The 20,000-nt window shown below is 39.1% G+C and overlaps 1 protein-coding gene and 1 pseudogene across 1 annotated transcript in view; one reads left to right on the top strand and one right to left on the bottom strand.

The window, feature by feature from the left end:
* The first annotated feature begins 14,118 nt into the window (after nt 1-14,118).
* On the top strand, nt 14,119-15,373 carry LOC145688596 (small subunit ribosomal RNA; annotated as a pseudogene).
* The window catches only part of LOC145687620 (uncharacterized), a 5,827-nt gene continuing 933 nt past the window's right edge, over nt 15,107-20,000 (bottom strand). The window contains exons 2-3 of the mRNA XM_081761088.1: nt 17,629-18,288; nt 15,107-15,276 (exon numbers count right to left, since the gene is read on the bottom strand). Coding sequence (XP_081617214.1) covers nt 15,107-15,276; nt 17,629-18,288 — 830 coding nt within the window. The remainder of the gene's footprint in view (nt 15,277-17,628; nt 18,289-20,000) is intronic.

Genomic DNA, 20,000 nt, shown 5'->3' with positions numbered 1-20,000 from the left:
GCGTAACAAGTGTCTTATATGGAATGTTCCATACGCTCATAATTGCCGAAATTTTTTTCATTTGCTCATAATTGCCGACTTTACCTTTTCCCACTCGCTCACACTTGCCGATCTTTACTTCTTTTCACATACATAAAAGTGTTAGTTAAGGGGAACATGGGTGTCATGATAAGCAGGGGCTCCTCTATATGACAGCAACTAAGCCATCCATCACCGACATGGTTTACCTTCTCGCTCCCGTTAAATTTAAGCGTGGACGGTCTGGTTTACATGACGGTAACGGCGCCCTCCATCACCGCCAGAATTTACCGTATGCTTTCTTCTGTTGAATTTCATTAGTTTACAGTTATGTGGTGATTTCTTTTTCTTGATTTGGTTTTTATCGCTCACAGTTGTGTACTTTCCAGATGAGGTATATATATCTTCTCTTGAGAGCGTAACAAGTGTCTTATGTGGAATGTTCCATTCGCTCATAATTGACGACTTTTTTTTTCATTTGCTCATAATTGCCGACTTTACCTTTTCCCACTCGCTCACACTTGCCGATCTTTACTTCTTTTCACATACATAAAAGTGTTAGCAAGTTGAACATGGGTCTCATGATAGGCAAGGGTTTCTCTATATGACGGCAACTAAGCCATCCATCACCGACATGGATTTCCTTCTCGCTCCCGTTAAACATAAGCGTGGACGGACTGGTTTAAATGACGGTAACTGCGCCCTCCATCACCGCCACAATTTACCGCATGCTTTCTTCTGTTGAATTTCATTAGCTTCCACTTATATGGTGATTTCGTTTTAAATTTGTTTGTTTTATCTCACAGTTGTATGCTTTCTATCGACTCAAATTTCCAGGCGATGTGTGTATCTTCTCTTGGGAGTACAACAAAGGTCTTATCACAACGTTGTCTTTTTAATTTTTACCGCATATTTTTAAGTATGATAATGGTTTATTTAACTTCACAGCCCTGTATTTGAATTTGGAATTTTAACCTGCCTCTTCATTCATTTGCTGTGTTCTTCCCTTCGAAGTGTTTAATTTTAATTAAATTATTTATTTATTTAATCTCGTTGAGAAAAAAAATGTTTTGTTAAAAACGTGATTTGTAATAACAGCAATTTCAAACGTAAAGTAAAAATATTGGAATTTGCTTTATTTCTGTATCAGCCACCTCGTGGCTAAGCCGTTAATATATGCGCTTCTGGCGTTAGGGATCCGAGTTTTATTCTCGCAAACATTATTATTATTATTATTATTATTATTATTATTATTATTATTATTATTATTATTATTATTATTATTATTATTATTATTAATTTTATTATTATTATTAAAAATTAAATGAAATGAATTTTTCAAGATTTACGTCCCACAGTTATGCTGGGATCAAGGTACACCTCATGTAGAAATTGCACTATTCTGGTTTGAATAATTTTGTTAAAATAGTGGGAGAACGTAATTTAGAATAACCATGATCACAAGTGTGAGCCAAATGTAAAAGTTTTCCAATTTACTTTCTTACTCTGTTATTGCTCACCCATTGGCACAGAATAGCATCTGGTTAAGTGTTATTTATGTTGCTTTACTTCTTACCGCATTTTTTAAACCTTATAAATTGTGACGGCAAGTGTGAGCATTCTGACGGCAAGTGTGAGCATTTTGACGGTACGTGTGAGCATTTTGACGGTACGTGTGAGCATTTTGACGGCAACTATGAGCCTTATCTCCGCAAATATGAGAGTACTAATATTATACATATTCGAATGCACAGTGTTTAGGTACAGGTAGGCTAGTAATGTCACTAATCTATACTCAATTCTTTCGTCAAGATAGTGGAAAAACAGAATCTGGGATGACCGTTATTCCGAATGTGAAGGAATAAACAACAGTGTTGTGGTTTGCTCTCTCCCTACATCATTGTTCATTAATTGAAGCTGGAATGGATATTAGTGATTTCTTTTCATTATTTCTATGTTTATCTCCCCCCCCCGCTGCTCAAACGATTGTCTTATTTTTACGCTGCATGGCCACACATCTTCATGGCCAATAAATCTCGTTTTAGCTGAAAAAATTTCAACCCTCCGCTACATTTTAAACTGTAATAACTTTTTTTTATGTTTATTTTTATTTAGTATTATTATTATTATTATTATTATTATTATTATTATTATTATTATTATTATTGTAAATGTGAATATAAAAATTCCTAATAACCTACTCCGATATACTGTGTTTGCATACATTCCGTGTAGAAATTTTACTATTCTAGTTTTATTGCTTTTTCTATCCGTAGTGGGGATAAAAAAATGATTTCAATTTCTCATCTATCCTTGCAGGTAGCGTTCAAAGCCCTTGACGGCCAGTGTGCCCTGTGCTTGCAGTAAAATTTTCAACCTTCTGCACCAATTTCAAGTATATTTTCCTTCATAAAATTGGAGGTACTACAATTCTTTATATCAACTCCCATGCACAGTATTTTCATACACTTTCTGTGCAAACTGCACTATTCTGGATTGAATAATTTCCCAAAAATAATGTAGAAACGTAATTTGAAACAAACTTGACCACAAGGGTGAGCGAAATGTAATAGTATTCCAATTTACTTTTTCACTCTCTTATAGTTCACCGATTGACGCAGAATAGTATATAGTTAAATAAATTTTATATTGTTTTCCTTTTTATCAATATTTTTCCTCGTCTCACCTTCCACCACAGTATCCACACATCTTTGCGGCAATCGAAACCTGTCTTCGCCGACAAAATTTTAACCCTCCGGTAAAAGAGAAACTGAATTTTCTCTGTTAGTAATTTGTATATACAAACTGTTTGTACGTTGTCGCATGTACTGTGTTTAAGTACGTCTTGTGTAGAACTTTCACTATTCTAGCTTCTACGGTCTCTTTACAATTCAGAAAGAACATGATTTTGTGTTCTCGTCTACACCTGCCGGCTGCGTTCGCAGCTCTCGACGGTGAGCGTGACCTCTGTTCGCCGTCAAATGTTCAACCTTCTGTAACATTTTAAAGTTATATATATATATATATATATATATATATATATATATATATATAAAGATGGCGATACAACAATTCTTTTTACGAACTTCCCTGAAAAGTATGTAGCTTCACGTCTTGCAAAAATTGCATTAATCTGGTATGAATAGTTTTCTTGAAATAGTGCAAAAACTTAATTTGGAATAAAAATGACCACAAGTGTGAGCAAAATGTAAAATATTTCTTATTTACTTTCTTACTCTATTATAGCTCGCCCATTGAAACAGAAAAGTATATGGTGTAATAAAATTTATGTTGTTTTTCTTTTTATCACAATTTTTCTTCTTTTCATTTCCCCTCACAATGTCCGCAGATCTTGGCGGGCAGCGAAGCCTGTCTTCGCGGATAAAATTTCAACCCTCCGGTAAAAGATAAACTGAATTTTCTTTCTTAGAATTGTATATATACAAATTCTTCGTACGTTGTACCATGTACCGCATTTAGTCACGTTTTGAATACAACTTCAACATTTGTTGTCTCTACGGTTTCTTTACAATTGAGAATAAACCTGATTTGGCATTCTCATATACCGTTGCCGACTGTGTACACTGCAGCTGACGGCGAGCGAGGCCTCTTCTCGCCGTCAAATTTTAGACCTTCTGCTACAAATTAAAGTGGCTTCTCTTTCTGCAAAATTGAATATTTAAAAGCAAAAGCATTCTATACGTACTTCCATTTAGGTACACCTCCTATAAAAATAATTCATTATTCTAGCAACAAGTTAAAAAAGAAAGAAAAAAAAAATGAAATAACCCTGATCACAAATGTGAGCAATATGTTAAGTTGTTGTAACATGCTTTCTTACTCTACGATTGTTTAGTCATTCAAGCAAAAATTTATATTGGCGAGTAAATTTTGCATTATGGTTTCTTAAACCATTTTTCCCCTCATATTTTAAGTTACATCTGCCGCTGTAAGCACTGCTACTTGCTTGCACCTTCCACGAAAGTACTTCAGTACACGTTTAACTTGGTGCCAACTCTTTCATTTGCGGTGCTGCTCACAAAATACCTATGTTTGAAAAGATATATCACGTCTCAATTATATCTGTGAATTAACAACGATATGTTATTCGGTTCATCGACATTCACATTCCCACATATCTGTCATCAGTCACTTAGCTCATCCCTTAATTACACGCATAAAAGAGGTCCTAATTTTCATGCTCGTTCACACGAATATTCAGTTTATTTCATACTAGCAGCGTTCACCCTGCTTCGCTAGGGTCACCCCGGAACGCAATAAACTTTGTTACTTAGATAATGTTTACTTTTTCGCTTTCAAGTGATATGATAAAAACCATAGAAGATTGCAGTAAATGTTAACATTATATCGCCTGTCATTTATGTTAACCCGCCGAGTGACACGGTCATGCGGGTTACATATAAATACGGTTAGATTTAGCTATGATGAGCTAACAAAGGATTTGTACGTTATGGACACTTGAATGGTCAATTATCTCAAGACACTGGTAATTGAAAATTAAAGTGATATGATAAAAAACATCTAGGGTCCAAATCTTAATAACCCCCCAAAAATGAAAGAAATTGGTTCAGCCGTATTAGCGTGATGAGCTAACAAAGGATTTGTACGTTCTCTTTTATATATATAGATTACGGAATTCCATGGAACGCTCCTCTGTAAAAAAAAAAAAAGAAAAAAAAATCCTCCAGGTTTTGATTCCGCTGACAGCGTTCAATTTCAACTTTAGGCTGGATTTTGAGCTCTCTTGGCGATAAGCGGTTAAAGTTTTCCATGGGAGATACGTGTTCAACTTTGGGCATATTGACGGCAAGTGTGAGGAATTTGACGGCTAGTATGAACCATCTGACGGCAACTGTGAGCACTATCTCCGCAATTATGAACGAATTGTCGGCAACTATCGGCAACTGTGAGCATTTTGACGGCAAGTGTGAGCATTTTGACGGAAACTGTGAGCTTCTTTTTTTTTTTTTTTTTTGCGATGATTCCTTCCGCCTACTTCGATGAAAAATGTTTCCGTACATTCTCGGTAGAGATTTCCTTTCTCTAGTTTCACTGGTTTTCTTTCGGTAGTAAAAAAAGAAAAAATGAAAGAAAGATAGAAAAAGAAAGAAAAGAAAAAAAAGATTTCAAATTCTCATCTACTCTCACCGGCGGTGTTCGCAGGTCTTGACATTAAGCGTGGGCTCTGTTTGCCGTCAAATTTTCAACTTTCTACAACAATTTAGAGTCTCTTTTCTTTTAGAAAAGTGGAGATACTATAATAGTATCCTTATAATAGTACTCGAATGCACAATATCCAGGTACAACTCGTTTAGAAATATCACTTTTCTGTTTGGAATAGTTTACTTAAAATAATGCAAATCGTAATTTGAAGATAGCCATGACCACAAATGTGAGTGAAAACTGTAAATTGTCAATTTTCTTTTTTCTTACTCTGTTATTGCTCGCGTATTGACACAGAATAGTATACTGTAAAATAAAATTTAAGTTGATTGTCTTTTTATCGGTATTTTTTAAATTACTTTCCCCCCATAATATCCACACATCTTCGCGGCAGCGAAACCTATCTTACGCGGCAGAATTTCAACCCTTCGGTGAAAGTTAAACTGAATATTCTTTCATAGAAATTCTGCATAAGGAAAGTAATGACAACGGTGTTAGACTCGTGAACTTTGCAACATCCAAAAACCTAATCGTGAAGAGTACACAATTCCCACATCGCGACGTTCATAAATTCACTTGGACATCACCAGACGGAAAAACGCATAATCAAATTGATCACGTTTTAGTAGATAGAAGAAGGCAATCTAGCATAATTGACGTCCGGTCGTTTAGAGGGGCTGATTGTGACACTGATCACTACCTGGTAGTAGCAGTAATACGGGAGAGATTATCGTTCAATAAAGGTAATATTCAATGTCCGAAAACGGAGAGATTTAATTTAAAGAAATTAGAAGATATCCAGATAAGAGAGGAATACCAGATTGAAGTTTCGAATAGATTCTCGGTTTTAGAAGACTCGGAGTGCACTAGTGTTGAGGATACTTGGATTGAAATTAGAGATAGCATTAAAAGTTCAGCAATAGAAAAATTGGGACACGCGGAAGTACGTAGGAACAAACCATGGTTCGACCAAGAATGCATTAAACTAGCAGAGAAGAGAAAACAGGCAAAATTACGGTGGCTACAAAATCCTAATGAAATAACTACACAAAATTTCGCAGATATCAGGCGGGAAACTTCCAAAACTTTTAGAACAAAGAAACGCGATTTTTTGAAAGCTAAAATTAAGGAACTTGAAGATAATAGTAAAAATAAAAACATTCGGGACATGTATAAGGGGATACGCGAATTTAAAAAAGGCTATCAACCTCGTGCTTATATATTAAAGAAAGCTGACGGAACAGTTCTCACTGATACGGATAGCCTCTTAAATAGATGGAAAGATTTCTTTGACGATTTGCTGAACACGCAGCCAAAAACTAATGTGCGTGGAGAAAAGGAGATACACACCCCAGAACTGTATATTCCAGAACCCAACCGAATAGAAGTAGAAGCCGCTATAAAGAAATTAAAGAAACACAAATCTCCGGGTGTAGATGAAATTCCGGCTGAGTTAATTTTAGCTGGAGGCGAAAAATTGTGGAACAAGATACACAAACTCATTCTCCTTATCTGGAACAAGGAAGAATTGCCACAAGAGTGGAAAGAATCAACCATTGTTCCAATTCACAAGAAAGGCGACAAAACTGACTGTAATAATTATCGAGGCATTTCTCTTCTGTCAACATCCTATAAAATCCTTTCAAATATTCTTTTAGCAAGATTGACTCCATACGCAGATGAAATTATTGGAGATTATCAGTGCGGATTTAGACGAAATCGATCAACTATCGACCAAATATTTACCATTCGCCAAATACTCGAAAAGAAGTGGGAATACAATACCCCGGTACATCAAATATTTATTGATTTTAGAAAGGCTTACGACTCGGTTAGGAGAGAAACATTATACAAAGTTCTTACAGAACTTGGAATACCGAGAAAGCTAATTAGATTAATTAAGATATGTTTAAGTGAATCCCAAAGTAAAGTCCGGGTAGGAAAATTTTTGTCCACGAGCTTCCACGTCGAAAATGGCCTGAAACAAGGAGATGCGTTGTCGCCATTATTATTTAACTTTGTGCTGGAATACGCCATAAGGAAAATCAAAGATAGCAACCAGGGCCTAGAGTTGAACGGCATTCACCAGGTTATGGCATATGCTGATGTAGTAAATTTAATAGGGGATGATAGAAGAACAGTAGAAATAAATGCAGAGATCTTATTAAACGCTTGCAGGGACATGGGTTTGGAAGTAAATGCAGAGAAAACTAAATACTTGGAAGTGCGTCGGGACCGTAATACGGCAAATTGTGGAGGCGTTAAAATATTAAATAATACTTTTGATAAAGTGGATACTTCCAAATATTTAGGATCAATATTAACAGACGAAAATCGTATTCACGAAGAAATTAAATGTCGACTAAAAGCAGGGAATTCGTGTTACTATTCGGTTCAAAATCTCTTGTCGTCGCGAATCCTGCCGAAGAATTTGAAGCTTAAAATATATAAAACGATAATCATGCCTGTTGTTCTGTATGGTTGCGAAACATGGTCTCTTACTCTGAGGGAAGAACATAGACTGAAAGTATTTGAGAATAGGATCCTGAGACGAATATTCGGACCCAAGAGGAACGAGAATGGGGAATGGAAGAAACTCCATAACGAGGAACTACATAGTTTATACGGTTTACCCAACATTGTTAGGGTCGTCAAATCTAGGAGGCTTAGGTGGGCAGGTCATGTAGCTAGAATGGAAGAAAGTAGAAACGCTTTCAAAGTCTTGACTGGAAGACCCATAGGAAAACGACCATTAGGAAGACCTAGGCGCAGATGGGAGGATAATATTAAGATGGATCTCGCCGAGATAGGAATACAAAGTAGGAACTGGATGCAATTAGCTAAGGATAGGAGTCAGTGGAGAGCTTTTGTGAACGCGACACTGAACCTCCGGGTTCCATAGGCCATAGAGTTAGTTATATATATATATATATATATATATATATATATATATATATATATATATATTGAGATTCCTTGTACGTTGTCCTAGGTACTGTATTTCGATACGTTTCTTGTACAGCTTGTAAGGTTTTCTTAACTCTACAAGAAGTGTCCCATAATTTGGAAGGGGGTGTGTGTGTGAAAGGACCAGTATAAATAAACCCTTCCTTGCTTTTCCTCTTCCCATATTTAGTAATCTTATAAATTATGACAGCATGTACGAGAATTTTGACGGCAAGTGTGAGCAGTTTGACGGCTTGTGTGAACCATCTGACGGCAACTGTGAGCCCTAGGTCGGCAATTATGAACGAATAGTCGGCAACTATGAGCACTTTTTTGGTAAATGTGAGCATTGTGACGGCTTGTGTGAGGAATCTGACGCCAACTGTGAGCCGTTTCACAGCAACCATGAACCATTTAACTTACACTATCAGCCGTATGTTTGATATTATGAATGAAAAGTCTGCAACTATGAGACTTGTTAAAGCGAGTGTTTGCAATTTCAGGGTTGGTGTGAAAATTGCATGGCCATTATAACTGTACAGGAAGTGCCTCATAATTTGCGGGTATGAAAGGCGTCGTATACGTAAAGCCTTCGCTGCTTTTTTTTTCCTACCACATTTCGTAATTTTATAAATTTTTAGGACATGTATAAGAATTTTGACGGCAAGTGTGAGCAGTTTGACGGCTAGTGTTACAGCGATAAAATATAATTCGCTGTTGCCTTGGTTGCTTATTTTCTTATAATAAATACGAGCCACATTAAAATAACACTATTTCCATTACGTGCTTTGTTTCCATTTATATATATATTTCCTGGGTTGGAAATTTCGAACAAAATGCAGGCAACTATGAGCACCATAAAAACGAGTATGATCACTTTGAAAGTACGTGTGATCATTGTGAAGCCAACAGGGAGTATTTTGAAGATAAAGATGAAAAATTATCTATTCAACTAGGAGTTGTATGTCCGCAATTGTGAACAAAAAGTCGGCAACTATGAGCGTACGGTCGGCAACTATGAGCACTTTTTTTAAATGTGAGCATTCTAACGGCTTCTGTGAGAAATTTGACGGCAACTGTGAGCCTTTTGACAGCAACGATGAACCATTTAACTTACACTATCAGCTGTATGTTAGATATTATGAATGAAAAGTCGGCAACTATGAGCATCGTGGAAACGAGTGTGAGCATTTTGAAAATAGGTGTGAACATTCTGAAGGCAACTGTGAGTATTTTGAAGATAAACATGAAAAACTATCTATTCAACTATGAGTTGTATGTCCGCAATTATGAACAAAAAGTCGGCAACTATGAGCGTATGGTCGGCAACTATGAGCACTTTTTTTTAAAATGTTAGCATTATGACGGCTTGTGTGAGGAATCTGACGGCAACTGTGAGCCTTTTGACAGCAACGATGAACCATTTAACTTACACTATCAGCAGTATGTTAGATATTATGAATGAAAAGTCGGCAACTATGAGCATCGTGGAAACGAGTGTGAGCATTTTGGAAGTACGTGTGAACATTCTGAAGGCAACTGTGAGTATTTTGAAGATGAACACGAAGCAGTATGTAGGCAACTATGAGCCCATTGTCCGCAATTATGAACGAAAAGTCGGATGAACGGAAAGTCGGCAACTATGAGCGTTTTGACGGCAACAGTGAGGCCTTGGTCGGCAATTATGAGCCTATGGTCGGCAACTATGAGCACTTTTTTTTTAAATGTGAGCATTCTGACAGCTTGTGTGAAGATTCTGACGGCAATTGTGAGCTATTTGAGTGCAACTATTAAGCATGGTGTGTGCAACTGTGATTGCTCTTAGGGCTTTTCTGAGCATTTGGACGGCATCTCATGAACCGCATTTCTGGAACAGTGGGCAGTCTGACGGCAACTGTGAACATTGTTGTTGGCGACTTTTCACCCAGCATAACCTTGGGATATGACGGAAACCGTGGCTTCGTTAGCCGTCATTTTTGACATTCTGTGATTTTTCGTGACTGGTGTGCAATCGAGAGGAATCTCTACACAATAGGAGGTAGGGTAGTGAACAAGCCTTCTATATAAACATTTCCTTTAAATTGTTTACAGAGGTTGGAGAGACCGCTAATGGTATTGCTTTCTAAACGAGGCTTACCTTTTTCTCTCCGCGGCCTGGTCTGTCGAGAAATCTTGACTTCTGGCCACAGACAGAAAGCTAGTCTTCGCAGGAGGCGGAAATGGCTAAATTGGGAAGGGAAGCCACAGGCTGGTTGGTTCCTTTATGGGAGTCTAAACGCACTATCGCTGTTGATGTTGGTTAATTTTGAAGGCGGGCTAATATCGGCGGATGGTAGTGTAGGCTCAAAAGGAATTTTATCGGCCGTAGGCTAGAACCCTGGGATGCTATTCACGGGCGTCCTAGCCGGCTGAGGAGTAGAGGAGGTTGCAAACCTTGTTGCTGCCTGGGAGGAATGCTTCATAGAAATGTGCGTCCATGCGCGGACCTATGAAAGGGCATGCAGCGCAGGTTTGCCAGCACGCCTAATGTTGTCCAAAAACTTCCTCGTATTTTTGACAAAGAATGTCAGAAACCTTGGTCGGACGGCTGTTTCTAAGAGGGCACGTGGCGATGGGGAATGTGTGAGGTAGGCTCTCATACGGAAGTACCTGTCGTTTACGGGAAGGAGATAATCCTTCTAAACCCGAGGCCTAGCCTGTCGATCACGCCTTCGGGCAATTGACTTCTGGCCGATGCCGCTTTGTGCGGTTGCTGAATGCGAAGAATACTTGAACGGAAGCTACTGTCACACCCAGGGGACACGAGTAAGACTTATTCCACTGGTGCAGGAGTCTAAATGTGCTTTTGTGGGTAGCCATACGGCCAGTTCTAACGTGTGCGAGGTCCCACGAGAGTAGGCTTATTCTGGTGGATGAGAAGTCTTTTAATATTTGCTGTGTCGGGTGAACGGAAGCCACAGTCATCCGTAGGACACGAGTAGACTTATTTCACTGGAGCAGGAGTGTAAATGTGCTTTTGTGGGCAACCTTACGGCCAGTTCTAACGGGAGCCAGGCCCAACAAGAGTAGGCTTATTCCGGTGGAGAAGGAGTCTTTAAAATTTGTTGTGTCGGGTGAACGGCTATATTTGAACGGAAGCCACAGTCATCCGTAGGACACGAGTAGACTTATTTCACTGGAGCAGGAGTCTAAATGTGCTTTTGTGGGCAACCTTACGGCCAGTTCTAACGGGAGCCAGGCCCCACAAGAGTAGGCTTATTCCGGTGGAGAAGGAGTCTTTAAAATTTGCTGTGTCGGGTGAACGGCTATATTTGAACGGAAGCCACAGTCATCCGTAGGACACGAGTAGACTTATTTCACTAGAGCAGGAGTCTAAATGTGCTTTTGTGGGCAACCTTACGGCCAGTTCTAACGGGAGCCAGGCTCCACAAGAGTAGGCTTATTCCGGTGGAGAAGGAGTCTTTAAAATTTGCTGTGTCGGGTGAACGGCTATATTTGAACGGAAGCCACAGTCATCCGTAGGACACGAGTAGACTTATTTCACTAGAGCAGGAGTCTAAATGTGCTTTTGTGGGCAACCTTACGGCCAGTTCTAACGGGAGCCAGGCTCCACAAGAGTTGGCTTATTCCGGTGGAGAAGGAGTCTTTAAAATTTGCTGTGTCGGGTGAACGGCTATATTTGAAAGGAAGCCACAGTCATCCGTAGGACACGAGTAGACTTATTTCACTGGAGCAGGAGTCTAAATGTGCTTTTGTGGGCAACCTTACGGCCAGTTCTAACGGGAGCCAGGCCCCACAAGAGTAGGCTTATTCCGGTGGAGAAGGAGTCTTTAAAATTTGCTGTGTCGGGTGCCCGGCTATGGAATTTTTCAGAGGACTTGTGTCCTCGTTTCCACAGCATTTCCGCGCCTGTAAGTAGCGGAAGGTAGCATGCTATGCTTGAAGAACTGTCGTCCCTTTAAGAAGATGAGTAGACTAATTCCATTGAGGCAGGAGTCTAATATGCTTTTGTGCACAGCCATACGGCCAGTCCTAACGGGAGCAAGGCTCGCAAAAGTAGGCTTTATTTCAATGGACCAGACGACTTAAATATTGCTCTGTCGGGATTGTCAGTTCAAACGGGAACAGTTTCTGCACGCTACAAACCGCTGACGAGATCTTTCTCGTGTCAATGTGAGTCCCTAGCCTGCGCCGGCGCATGGCTGGCTGGCGAACAAGGTAATTGGGCCTCTGGGTTTCATACACACGAGTAGTCTCAGATGCGTTTAGGGTGAACCGGAATAATCCGTGCAATTCTCTAGCCTGGGCCGGCGCAAGGCTGGCTGGCGAACAAGGTAATTGGGCCTCTGAGTGTTGCATTTCGGAGTTTCCTTAATTCCGGGAGGAGCCACAATGAAGAGTCCAGAGAGTTTCTCGTGTCCATGCAATTCTCTAGCCTGGGCCGGCGCCAGGCTGGCTGGCGAACAAGGTAATTGGGCCTCTGAGTTTTGTACACACGAGTAGTCTTAGGATCCTTCGGGCTCAACAGGGATTGTCGGAGAAAGTCTCTAGCCTGGGCCGGCGCAAGGCTGGCTGGCGAACAAGGTAATTGGGCCTCTGAGTCTTTATTCCCAGTTTCCTTAGTTCCCGGAGTAGGTTCACCTGTTAAATCGGAGGAATCCGATTTAAGTGTAAAGATAATGCCAGAGTGAAGGGAGCCAAATTTCACTTGAAGGAGCAAGAGCCAGTGTGGTTAAGAAGAGAGCCGTTTTGTACTCTTAAGGAGGGATGCCGATTGACTTTGAACGGGCTGTCCTCGCTTAAGAGTTTGGGCCAGTTGACGGGAGCTTACTTCTCCTTCTTGAGAATGAGGCCAGATAGCATGTCCTTTCTAGCTTACAAAGGCTTATGCGGAGCATTGTTTTTCGTAAGTGACTTTTTATTCTCCATGTGGCTTTTAAGTACCGATTTTCCTTAAGTTAAGGACGGTATAGACTCATCGCCAGTTTGAGCGTGTATCACTTGTCGAACGGAAGCCACTGTCATCCGTAGGACACGAGTAGACCTATATTTCACTGGAGCAGGAGTCTAAATGTGTTTTTGTGGGTAGCCATACGGCCAGTTCTAACGGGAGCCAGGCCCCACGAGAGTAGGCTTATTCTGGTGGATGAGAAGTCTTTTAATATTTGCTCTGTCGGGTGAACGGAAGCCACAGTCATCCGTAGGACACGAGTAGACTTATTTCACTGGAGCATTAGTCTAAATGTGCTTTTGTGGGCAACCTTACGGCCAGTTCTAACGGGAGCCAGGCCCCACAAGAGTAGGCTTATTCCGGTGGAGAAGGAGTCTTTAAAATTTGCTGTGTCGGGTGAACGGCTATATTTGAACGGAAGCCACAGTCATCCGTAGGACACGAGTAGACTTATTTCACTGGAGCAGGAGTCTAAATGTGCTTTTGTGGGCAACCTTACGGCCAGTTCTAACGGGAGCCAGGCCCCACAAGAGTAGGCTTATTCCGGTGGAGAAGGAGTCTTTAAAATTTGCTGTGTCGGGTGAACGGCTATATTTGAACGGAAGCCATAGTCATCCGTAGGACACGAGTAGACCTATATTTCGCTGGAGGAGGAGTCTAAATGTGTTTTTGTGGGTACCCTTACGGCCAGTTCTAACGGGAGCCAGGCCCCACAAAGGTAGGCTTATTCTGGTGGAAAAGGAGTCTTTAAAATTGCTCTGTCGGATGTACCGGCAACGTGTGGAAGGAAGCTGTTGTATCCCAAGGACACAAGTAGGCTTGTTCCATTGGATTGGGAGTCTAATATGCTCTTGGCGGCTGTCACAAGGCCAGTATTAACGGGAGCTATTCACCGCAAGAGTAGGCTTATTCCAGCGGAACAGAAGTCTAAAATGCTTGGTCGGGTGTAGCTTTCCTATCCTTTGTTAGAACGCTGTGTTGGTTGTGTCCAACACTTTCCGGCTTTTTATTCGGTCAATTCCCTGGTTGATCCTGCCAGTAGTCATATGCTTGTCTCAAAGATTAAGCCATGCATGTCTCAGTGCAAGCCAAAACAAGGTGAAACCGCGAATGGCTCATTAAATCAGTTATGGTTCCTTAGATCGTACCTATCCTACTTGGATAACTGTGGTAATTGTAGAGCTAATACATGCAACTAGAATCCCGCCCAGCAATGGAAGGGATGCTTTTATTAGATTAAAACCAATCGGTCGGTTCGTCCGTCCGAAACCTTGGTGACTCTGAATAACTTTGGGCTGATCGCACGGTCTCTGTACCGGCGACGCATCTTTCAAATGTCTGCCTTATCAACTGTCGATGGTAGGTTCTGCGCCTACCATGGTTGTTACGGGTAACGGGGAATCAGGGTTCGATTCCGGAGAGGGAGCCTGAGAAACGGCTACCACATCCAAGGAAGGCAGCAGGCGCGCAAATTACCCACTCCCGGCACGGGGAGGTAGTGACGAAAAATAACGATACGGGACTCATCCGAGGCCCCGTAATCGGAATTAATACACTTTAAATCCTTTAATGAGAATCTATCGGAGGGCAAGTCTGGTGCCAGCCGCCGCGGTAATTCCAGCTCCGATAGCGTATATTAAAGTTGTTGCGGTTAAAAAGCTCGTAGTTGGATCTGGGTCTCGGACGATCGGTTCGCCGCCCGGCGTTTAACTGATCGTTCCGGACGTCCTGCCGGTTTTTCCTTTCTCGGTGCTCTTCATTGAGTGTCTTGATTGGCCGGCACGTTTACTTTGAACAAATTAGAGTGCTCAAAGCAGGCCGTGTCGCCTGAATGTTCGGTGCATGGAATAATGGAATAGGACCTCGGTTCTATTTTGTTGGTTTTCGGAACTCGAGGTAATGATTAATAGGGACAGACGGAGGCATTAGTATTGCGACGTTAGAGGTGAAATTCTTGGATCGTCGCAAGACTAATCGATGCGAAAGCATTTGCCAAGAATGTTTTCATTAGTCAAGAACGAAAGTTAGAGGTTCGAAGGCGATCAGATACCACCCTAGTTCTAACCATAAACGATGCCAGCCAGCAATCCGCCGAAGTTCCTCCAATGACTCGGCGGGCGGTTTCCGGGAAACCAAAGCTTTTGGGTTCCGGGAGAAGTATGGTTGCAAAGCTGAATCTTAAAAGCAATAAGCATTCCCCTTAATGGGTAATGATTCATGGTTCAGCTAAGAAGTCCTCGAACCCCTAACCCCGTTTGCCTTTATTAATCATTATTAATACATATTCACATATACAATATCCACATATACAATCTGTAAACGTTCCAATTGGCTCCGGTGCTACCTTACGTCCCCGTCGTCGGAGCTGGGACCCGTCGGAGTGCTCCCGTTGAGGTGGGATTAACAAAATGGGTAGCAACCCCCGATGGTAGGGTGCCTAACGTGCTCGCTACCAACTTGGGCCTTTTATCTTAATAGCTAGGTGCACAGATTTATTCAGTTCTTTGAGTTGCGGCCTATATTAAGTTGTAGCGCACCGCACATAGAACTAACATTATTATGCACTGCACCCTTATATTAAGTTTCTTAATTTTTTTAGGCCACCTTTTAGTTCTATTCCTAACCCTTCCTTCCTTTTTACCTGCACCCTAGGTAGGATTACTTTTCCTTTCTTTTCAGGTTCCAGCCCCAACCCGGGGAGATGTCCAGGAGAGGTTCGTCATACAGGTGGCGAACCAGGCCGCAATGGCGAAGAAGAAGCCACCACCCGGTGAAGACGCTGGTGGAAACCTACAGGCACCCGTTTAGGTTACCATCCGACCGGTTGGGGGGGATGCGGGGAAACGTCCGAGGATTGTCGGCCCCACCCGAGAATCCGCGGTCGCGAACCCGCATCCCCCTACCCGGTCAAAGGATGAAGAATCTCTTGCATAGGCTTGGGTGGGGCTAAGCCGCATGTGAGGGGTTGAGCGCCATGGGGAGCGTGACCTGCCAGGATGACAAACCTTGTGGTGATAGATCGCGAATCACACACTATTCCTCCCTAGGCTAAAAAGCCACGATGGTATTAAATACCATCCCAATTCTTTTTCCCCTCCAAAAAAGGCGCTCATAATTGCCGAAAAAAAATGGCTCATAGAAGCCGAATTTCAATCCACTCATAATTGCCGAAAAAATGGGCTCATAGAAGCCGAATTTCAATCCGCTCATAATTGCCGATGAGTCACCTCCCCTGGACATCTGGTAAATCTTTATTTCAAAATTAAATTTCCATTACATTTACAGACATATTATACATAGCAACGATAACATTATCCAATTTCTTCACATTGCACATTCTTCAAGTTCAGTTGATTGCAAACGGGGTTAACAACCCGTGTTTTAGAATTATCTCAATACCAATATGAAATACAAAAAAAAATAAATTTTACAAAAGTTTTACAATTACAATTTAAACCCAAAATAAAATACAGCTAACCAGAATATGAGTATTTCAATAACCAAGAAACAATTAATAGAAAGAGTATTCCTCACTTTTACAATATATATATATATATATATATATATATATATATATATATATATATATATATATATATATATATATATATGTAAGTGTTAATAATTTGTTTTATTATTTATGTATTTTCCCTTAATTTCAATATAGAATTCCATAACAACTACAGGAATATCTTTTACAAATTTATTGAGTACATAAAATGACATAACTTTGGTATAAAAAGAACAAAAATGTTATTGTGTACATTTAATATATATTAAAATTAATAATAAATTAATTTAAAAAAATAAAAAAATAAAAAAAATTAAAAAAAAATAAATAAAAATAAAAAAAAATCAACAAATAAAATATCCAGTAATATTTACAGGAGGTTACCGTACCACTAATAAAAACGATAAATTCTAATATAAAGTTAAACTTGTCATTCTTTTTCTTTCTTATTTAAATCCATTCTTTATTTATTTATTCAACATCACTATTACCCATTTCTGACTTACTTCAGTATCACCAACTAATATATCTCGGAATTATTAATACAACAAAACTAAAAATTGTTATGACACATAAAACTCAACCAATAATAAAAGATAGTTAATAAATTAATTAAAAAAAATAAAAATAAAAAAATAAAAAAGTAATACTAAAAAATTCATAATTGAAACAATTACAAGATAAAAAATACGGCTATATTGCTACAAAGATAAACAATTAGACACGACATTAAACTTATTATAATGACTAAATGTGCCTGATATACAATTGACAATACAATAGTATATAAAATCAATGATATGGAAACAACTTGTATATTTGTATCACAAAACAGAGAAGAAAACATATATGAAACGGCAAGTAAGACAATAATTATATCACATAAATTACTAAGAATAATCCAAATGACAATTCAATATTTCAATTGAAGACTTTATTATGTAATTTATTATTCTACTTTGAATAAACTTTGGTATCTTGAATTTCCTCATAAAATCTTTTGTACTTTTGAACATACCTCCTCTAGATCCTAATATAAGAGGGATTACTTCAAATGTCTTATTGTCTGAGAAATGGTTTTGTAACATTTTATATTTATTTGTTTTCTCAATAACAGCCTTTTCTTCAACATCCCCATCCTCAAATCTAATAGTAACATCCACAACAGTTCTTTTATTGTCTCCCTCGATAATAAGATCGGGTTTCAGTTTAGTGTTATTTAGTTCAAATTCAGGTTCTTTACTTATTTTATATTTTTGTACTCTGAAATGATTCGCTAAAATATCAACTACCGTATTATGGCGATGAATTCTCCTATTAGCATGGCTAATATATTTACCTAGGACATGCCCCATTGTTTCTAATGGTTCCATACAACTTCTGCATTCCTTAGAAATATTAGGGTGGGCCCTAGCCAAAGCCACCTTAACCCCGTAAGTATTAGTTCTCATTTTAAGAATGTCAATAAATCTATTGTCAGGGAATATGTCTTCCCTAAAAAGGAATTGATTTACTATTGGGTTGTTCTTAAAGGCTACAATACCTTTCCCCTGGCTATCTTTCTCGCTCCAACTTTGGAAACACTGATCTTTAACACATTCGAGTCGGAGACCATCTTTACGTGGTTTCTCCCTCAAGACGGCGGTTTTACCATGTTTTTGGAGTTTTGAAAAAAAATCTGGTACAAAGAATACAATTACAAAATCTTTTGTTTCTGAGCATATACACGTAGGACTATTCAATACACAAATCTCAAATAATTTGTTCATTTCTATATATCTTTATTTATTTGTTACAAATGAGCCTTTTTGCAATTATAAAAAAAGTCCGACGAACAATACAATTGAATACTGAGATGCATATAATAACTTTTACAGGCAGTTACATGATTGATGAATGAAATACAAGAACCTGACAGTGATTGGATATCATGAAATTGCAAAATATTAGTTTACACTAAGAATTTAGTGCAAGGCTGATTCGTGCTGCAAATCAATCAAACCGATACAACCGAAATATAGAAGTTATGTATGTTGATGAGGTCGAATCTCTATATACCTTATTGTATCTTGATAAGGTCCATTCTGTATATAAAATTTACAATGTTTTCCTTATAACAAACAAGTAATTGGCCTTGCACTAAAATATATTCATTGTATTTACAAATACAATTATAATAATTTATTTGGAGTGTACTTATTTTTATTCTATTAGTAATCAATCAAAACCGATACAACCTATATAAATGTGGAGGTTGAAAAGATTTCATGTACAAGACATTTATTTTCAAAGTTTTAGTAATTAGCCTTGCACTTCATTACTACACGCATTACGTGCACAAAATTGGCTGCTTATAAATTGATGACATTTTAATTTTCATATCTGGTTCTCTGATGGTTTATATTGAAACAATCCTTCATACATAGAGTTACACAACATTGAGCACACTCCCATTATAAGAGGAGTTTCGTTCGACTACCGTTTGTTCCTGTTTTATAAGACGAGTTGGTTCCCGTAACGAAAGCCAGATATAATAATATTGGGATTCGAACCTTGGATCTCTCTTGGAGTCTTCCTTAACATCATTCATTTGTAAAAGACTAATAGATCCAATAAGGAACTGGCAAGTAAACAAATAGTCTCACTCCCACGGTCCTAGGATTCGGGCGTTAAATATATCAGAGGCATAAGCCGTATACCCACCCCCGCTGTTACGTCAGCTCCAAGATACACTGGTCAATACCTGTAAAAGAGTGCAAGGTAGGATAGCCATGTGTGATTAACACCAGATGAGTAGTGGGAGACGAAAGTAAATGTTTGAACTTCTCTATTGATAGATACCTTACCTTCTGACAAACACTTCACATCGTGTACGTTTTAATTGGTGCATATTTCAATCACTAAGAAAAAGGCATAACGTATTAAACACATCTGGTTAGCACTATCATCACTTTTAGAAATGATAACAAGAATTGTAGATAACTTTGTATTAATATGCACTATGTGGGTTACACTACATATGATTTAAAACAATACTAATATTTTCATATTACTTTTGACATCTCACTCGAAAAGAAATTGGCCCAAAGATTTCGGAACGGCACGTAAGTGCGCACGACGGTTCCGGTGCCTGTACGAAATAAAATTCACTAATGCATTAACATAATTTGTACACGTAGCACTGTTCCAAGGTGTTTTGATGCAAATTAATATTTGAAATTGTAGATTTTAGTATGTTGCACTAGCTTGACATTGCGGTGTGTGTATTACAGTTGTTTGATTATATGGCTTTCATTATTCAGACTTTACTGGTTTCCTGAAGACAAAAACTTAATACGTTCAACTCGTATAACGTCTTGGAGAACACACACGCTTCTCTTCATGCGTCAC

The sequence above is a fragment of the Thermobia domestica genome, chromosome 6, assembly GCF_964235325.1.
Source record: "Thermobia domestica chromosome 6, izTheDome1.hap1.1, whole genome shotgun sequence".
NCBI lineage: Eukaryota > Metazoa > Arthropoda > Insecta > Zygentoma > Lepismatidae > Thermobia > Thermobia domestica.
This window is presented reverse-complemented; position numbering and strand designations above follow the sequence as displayed.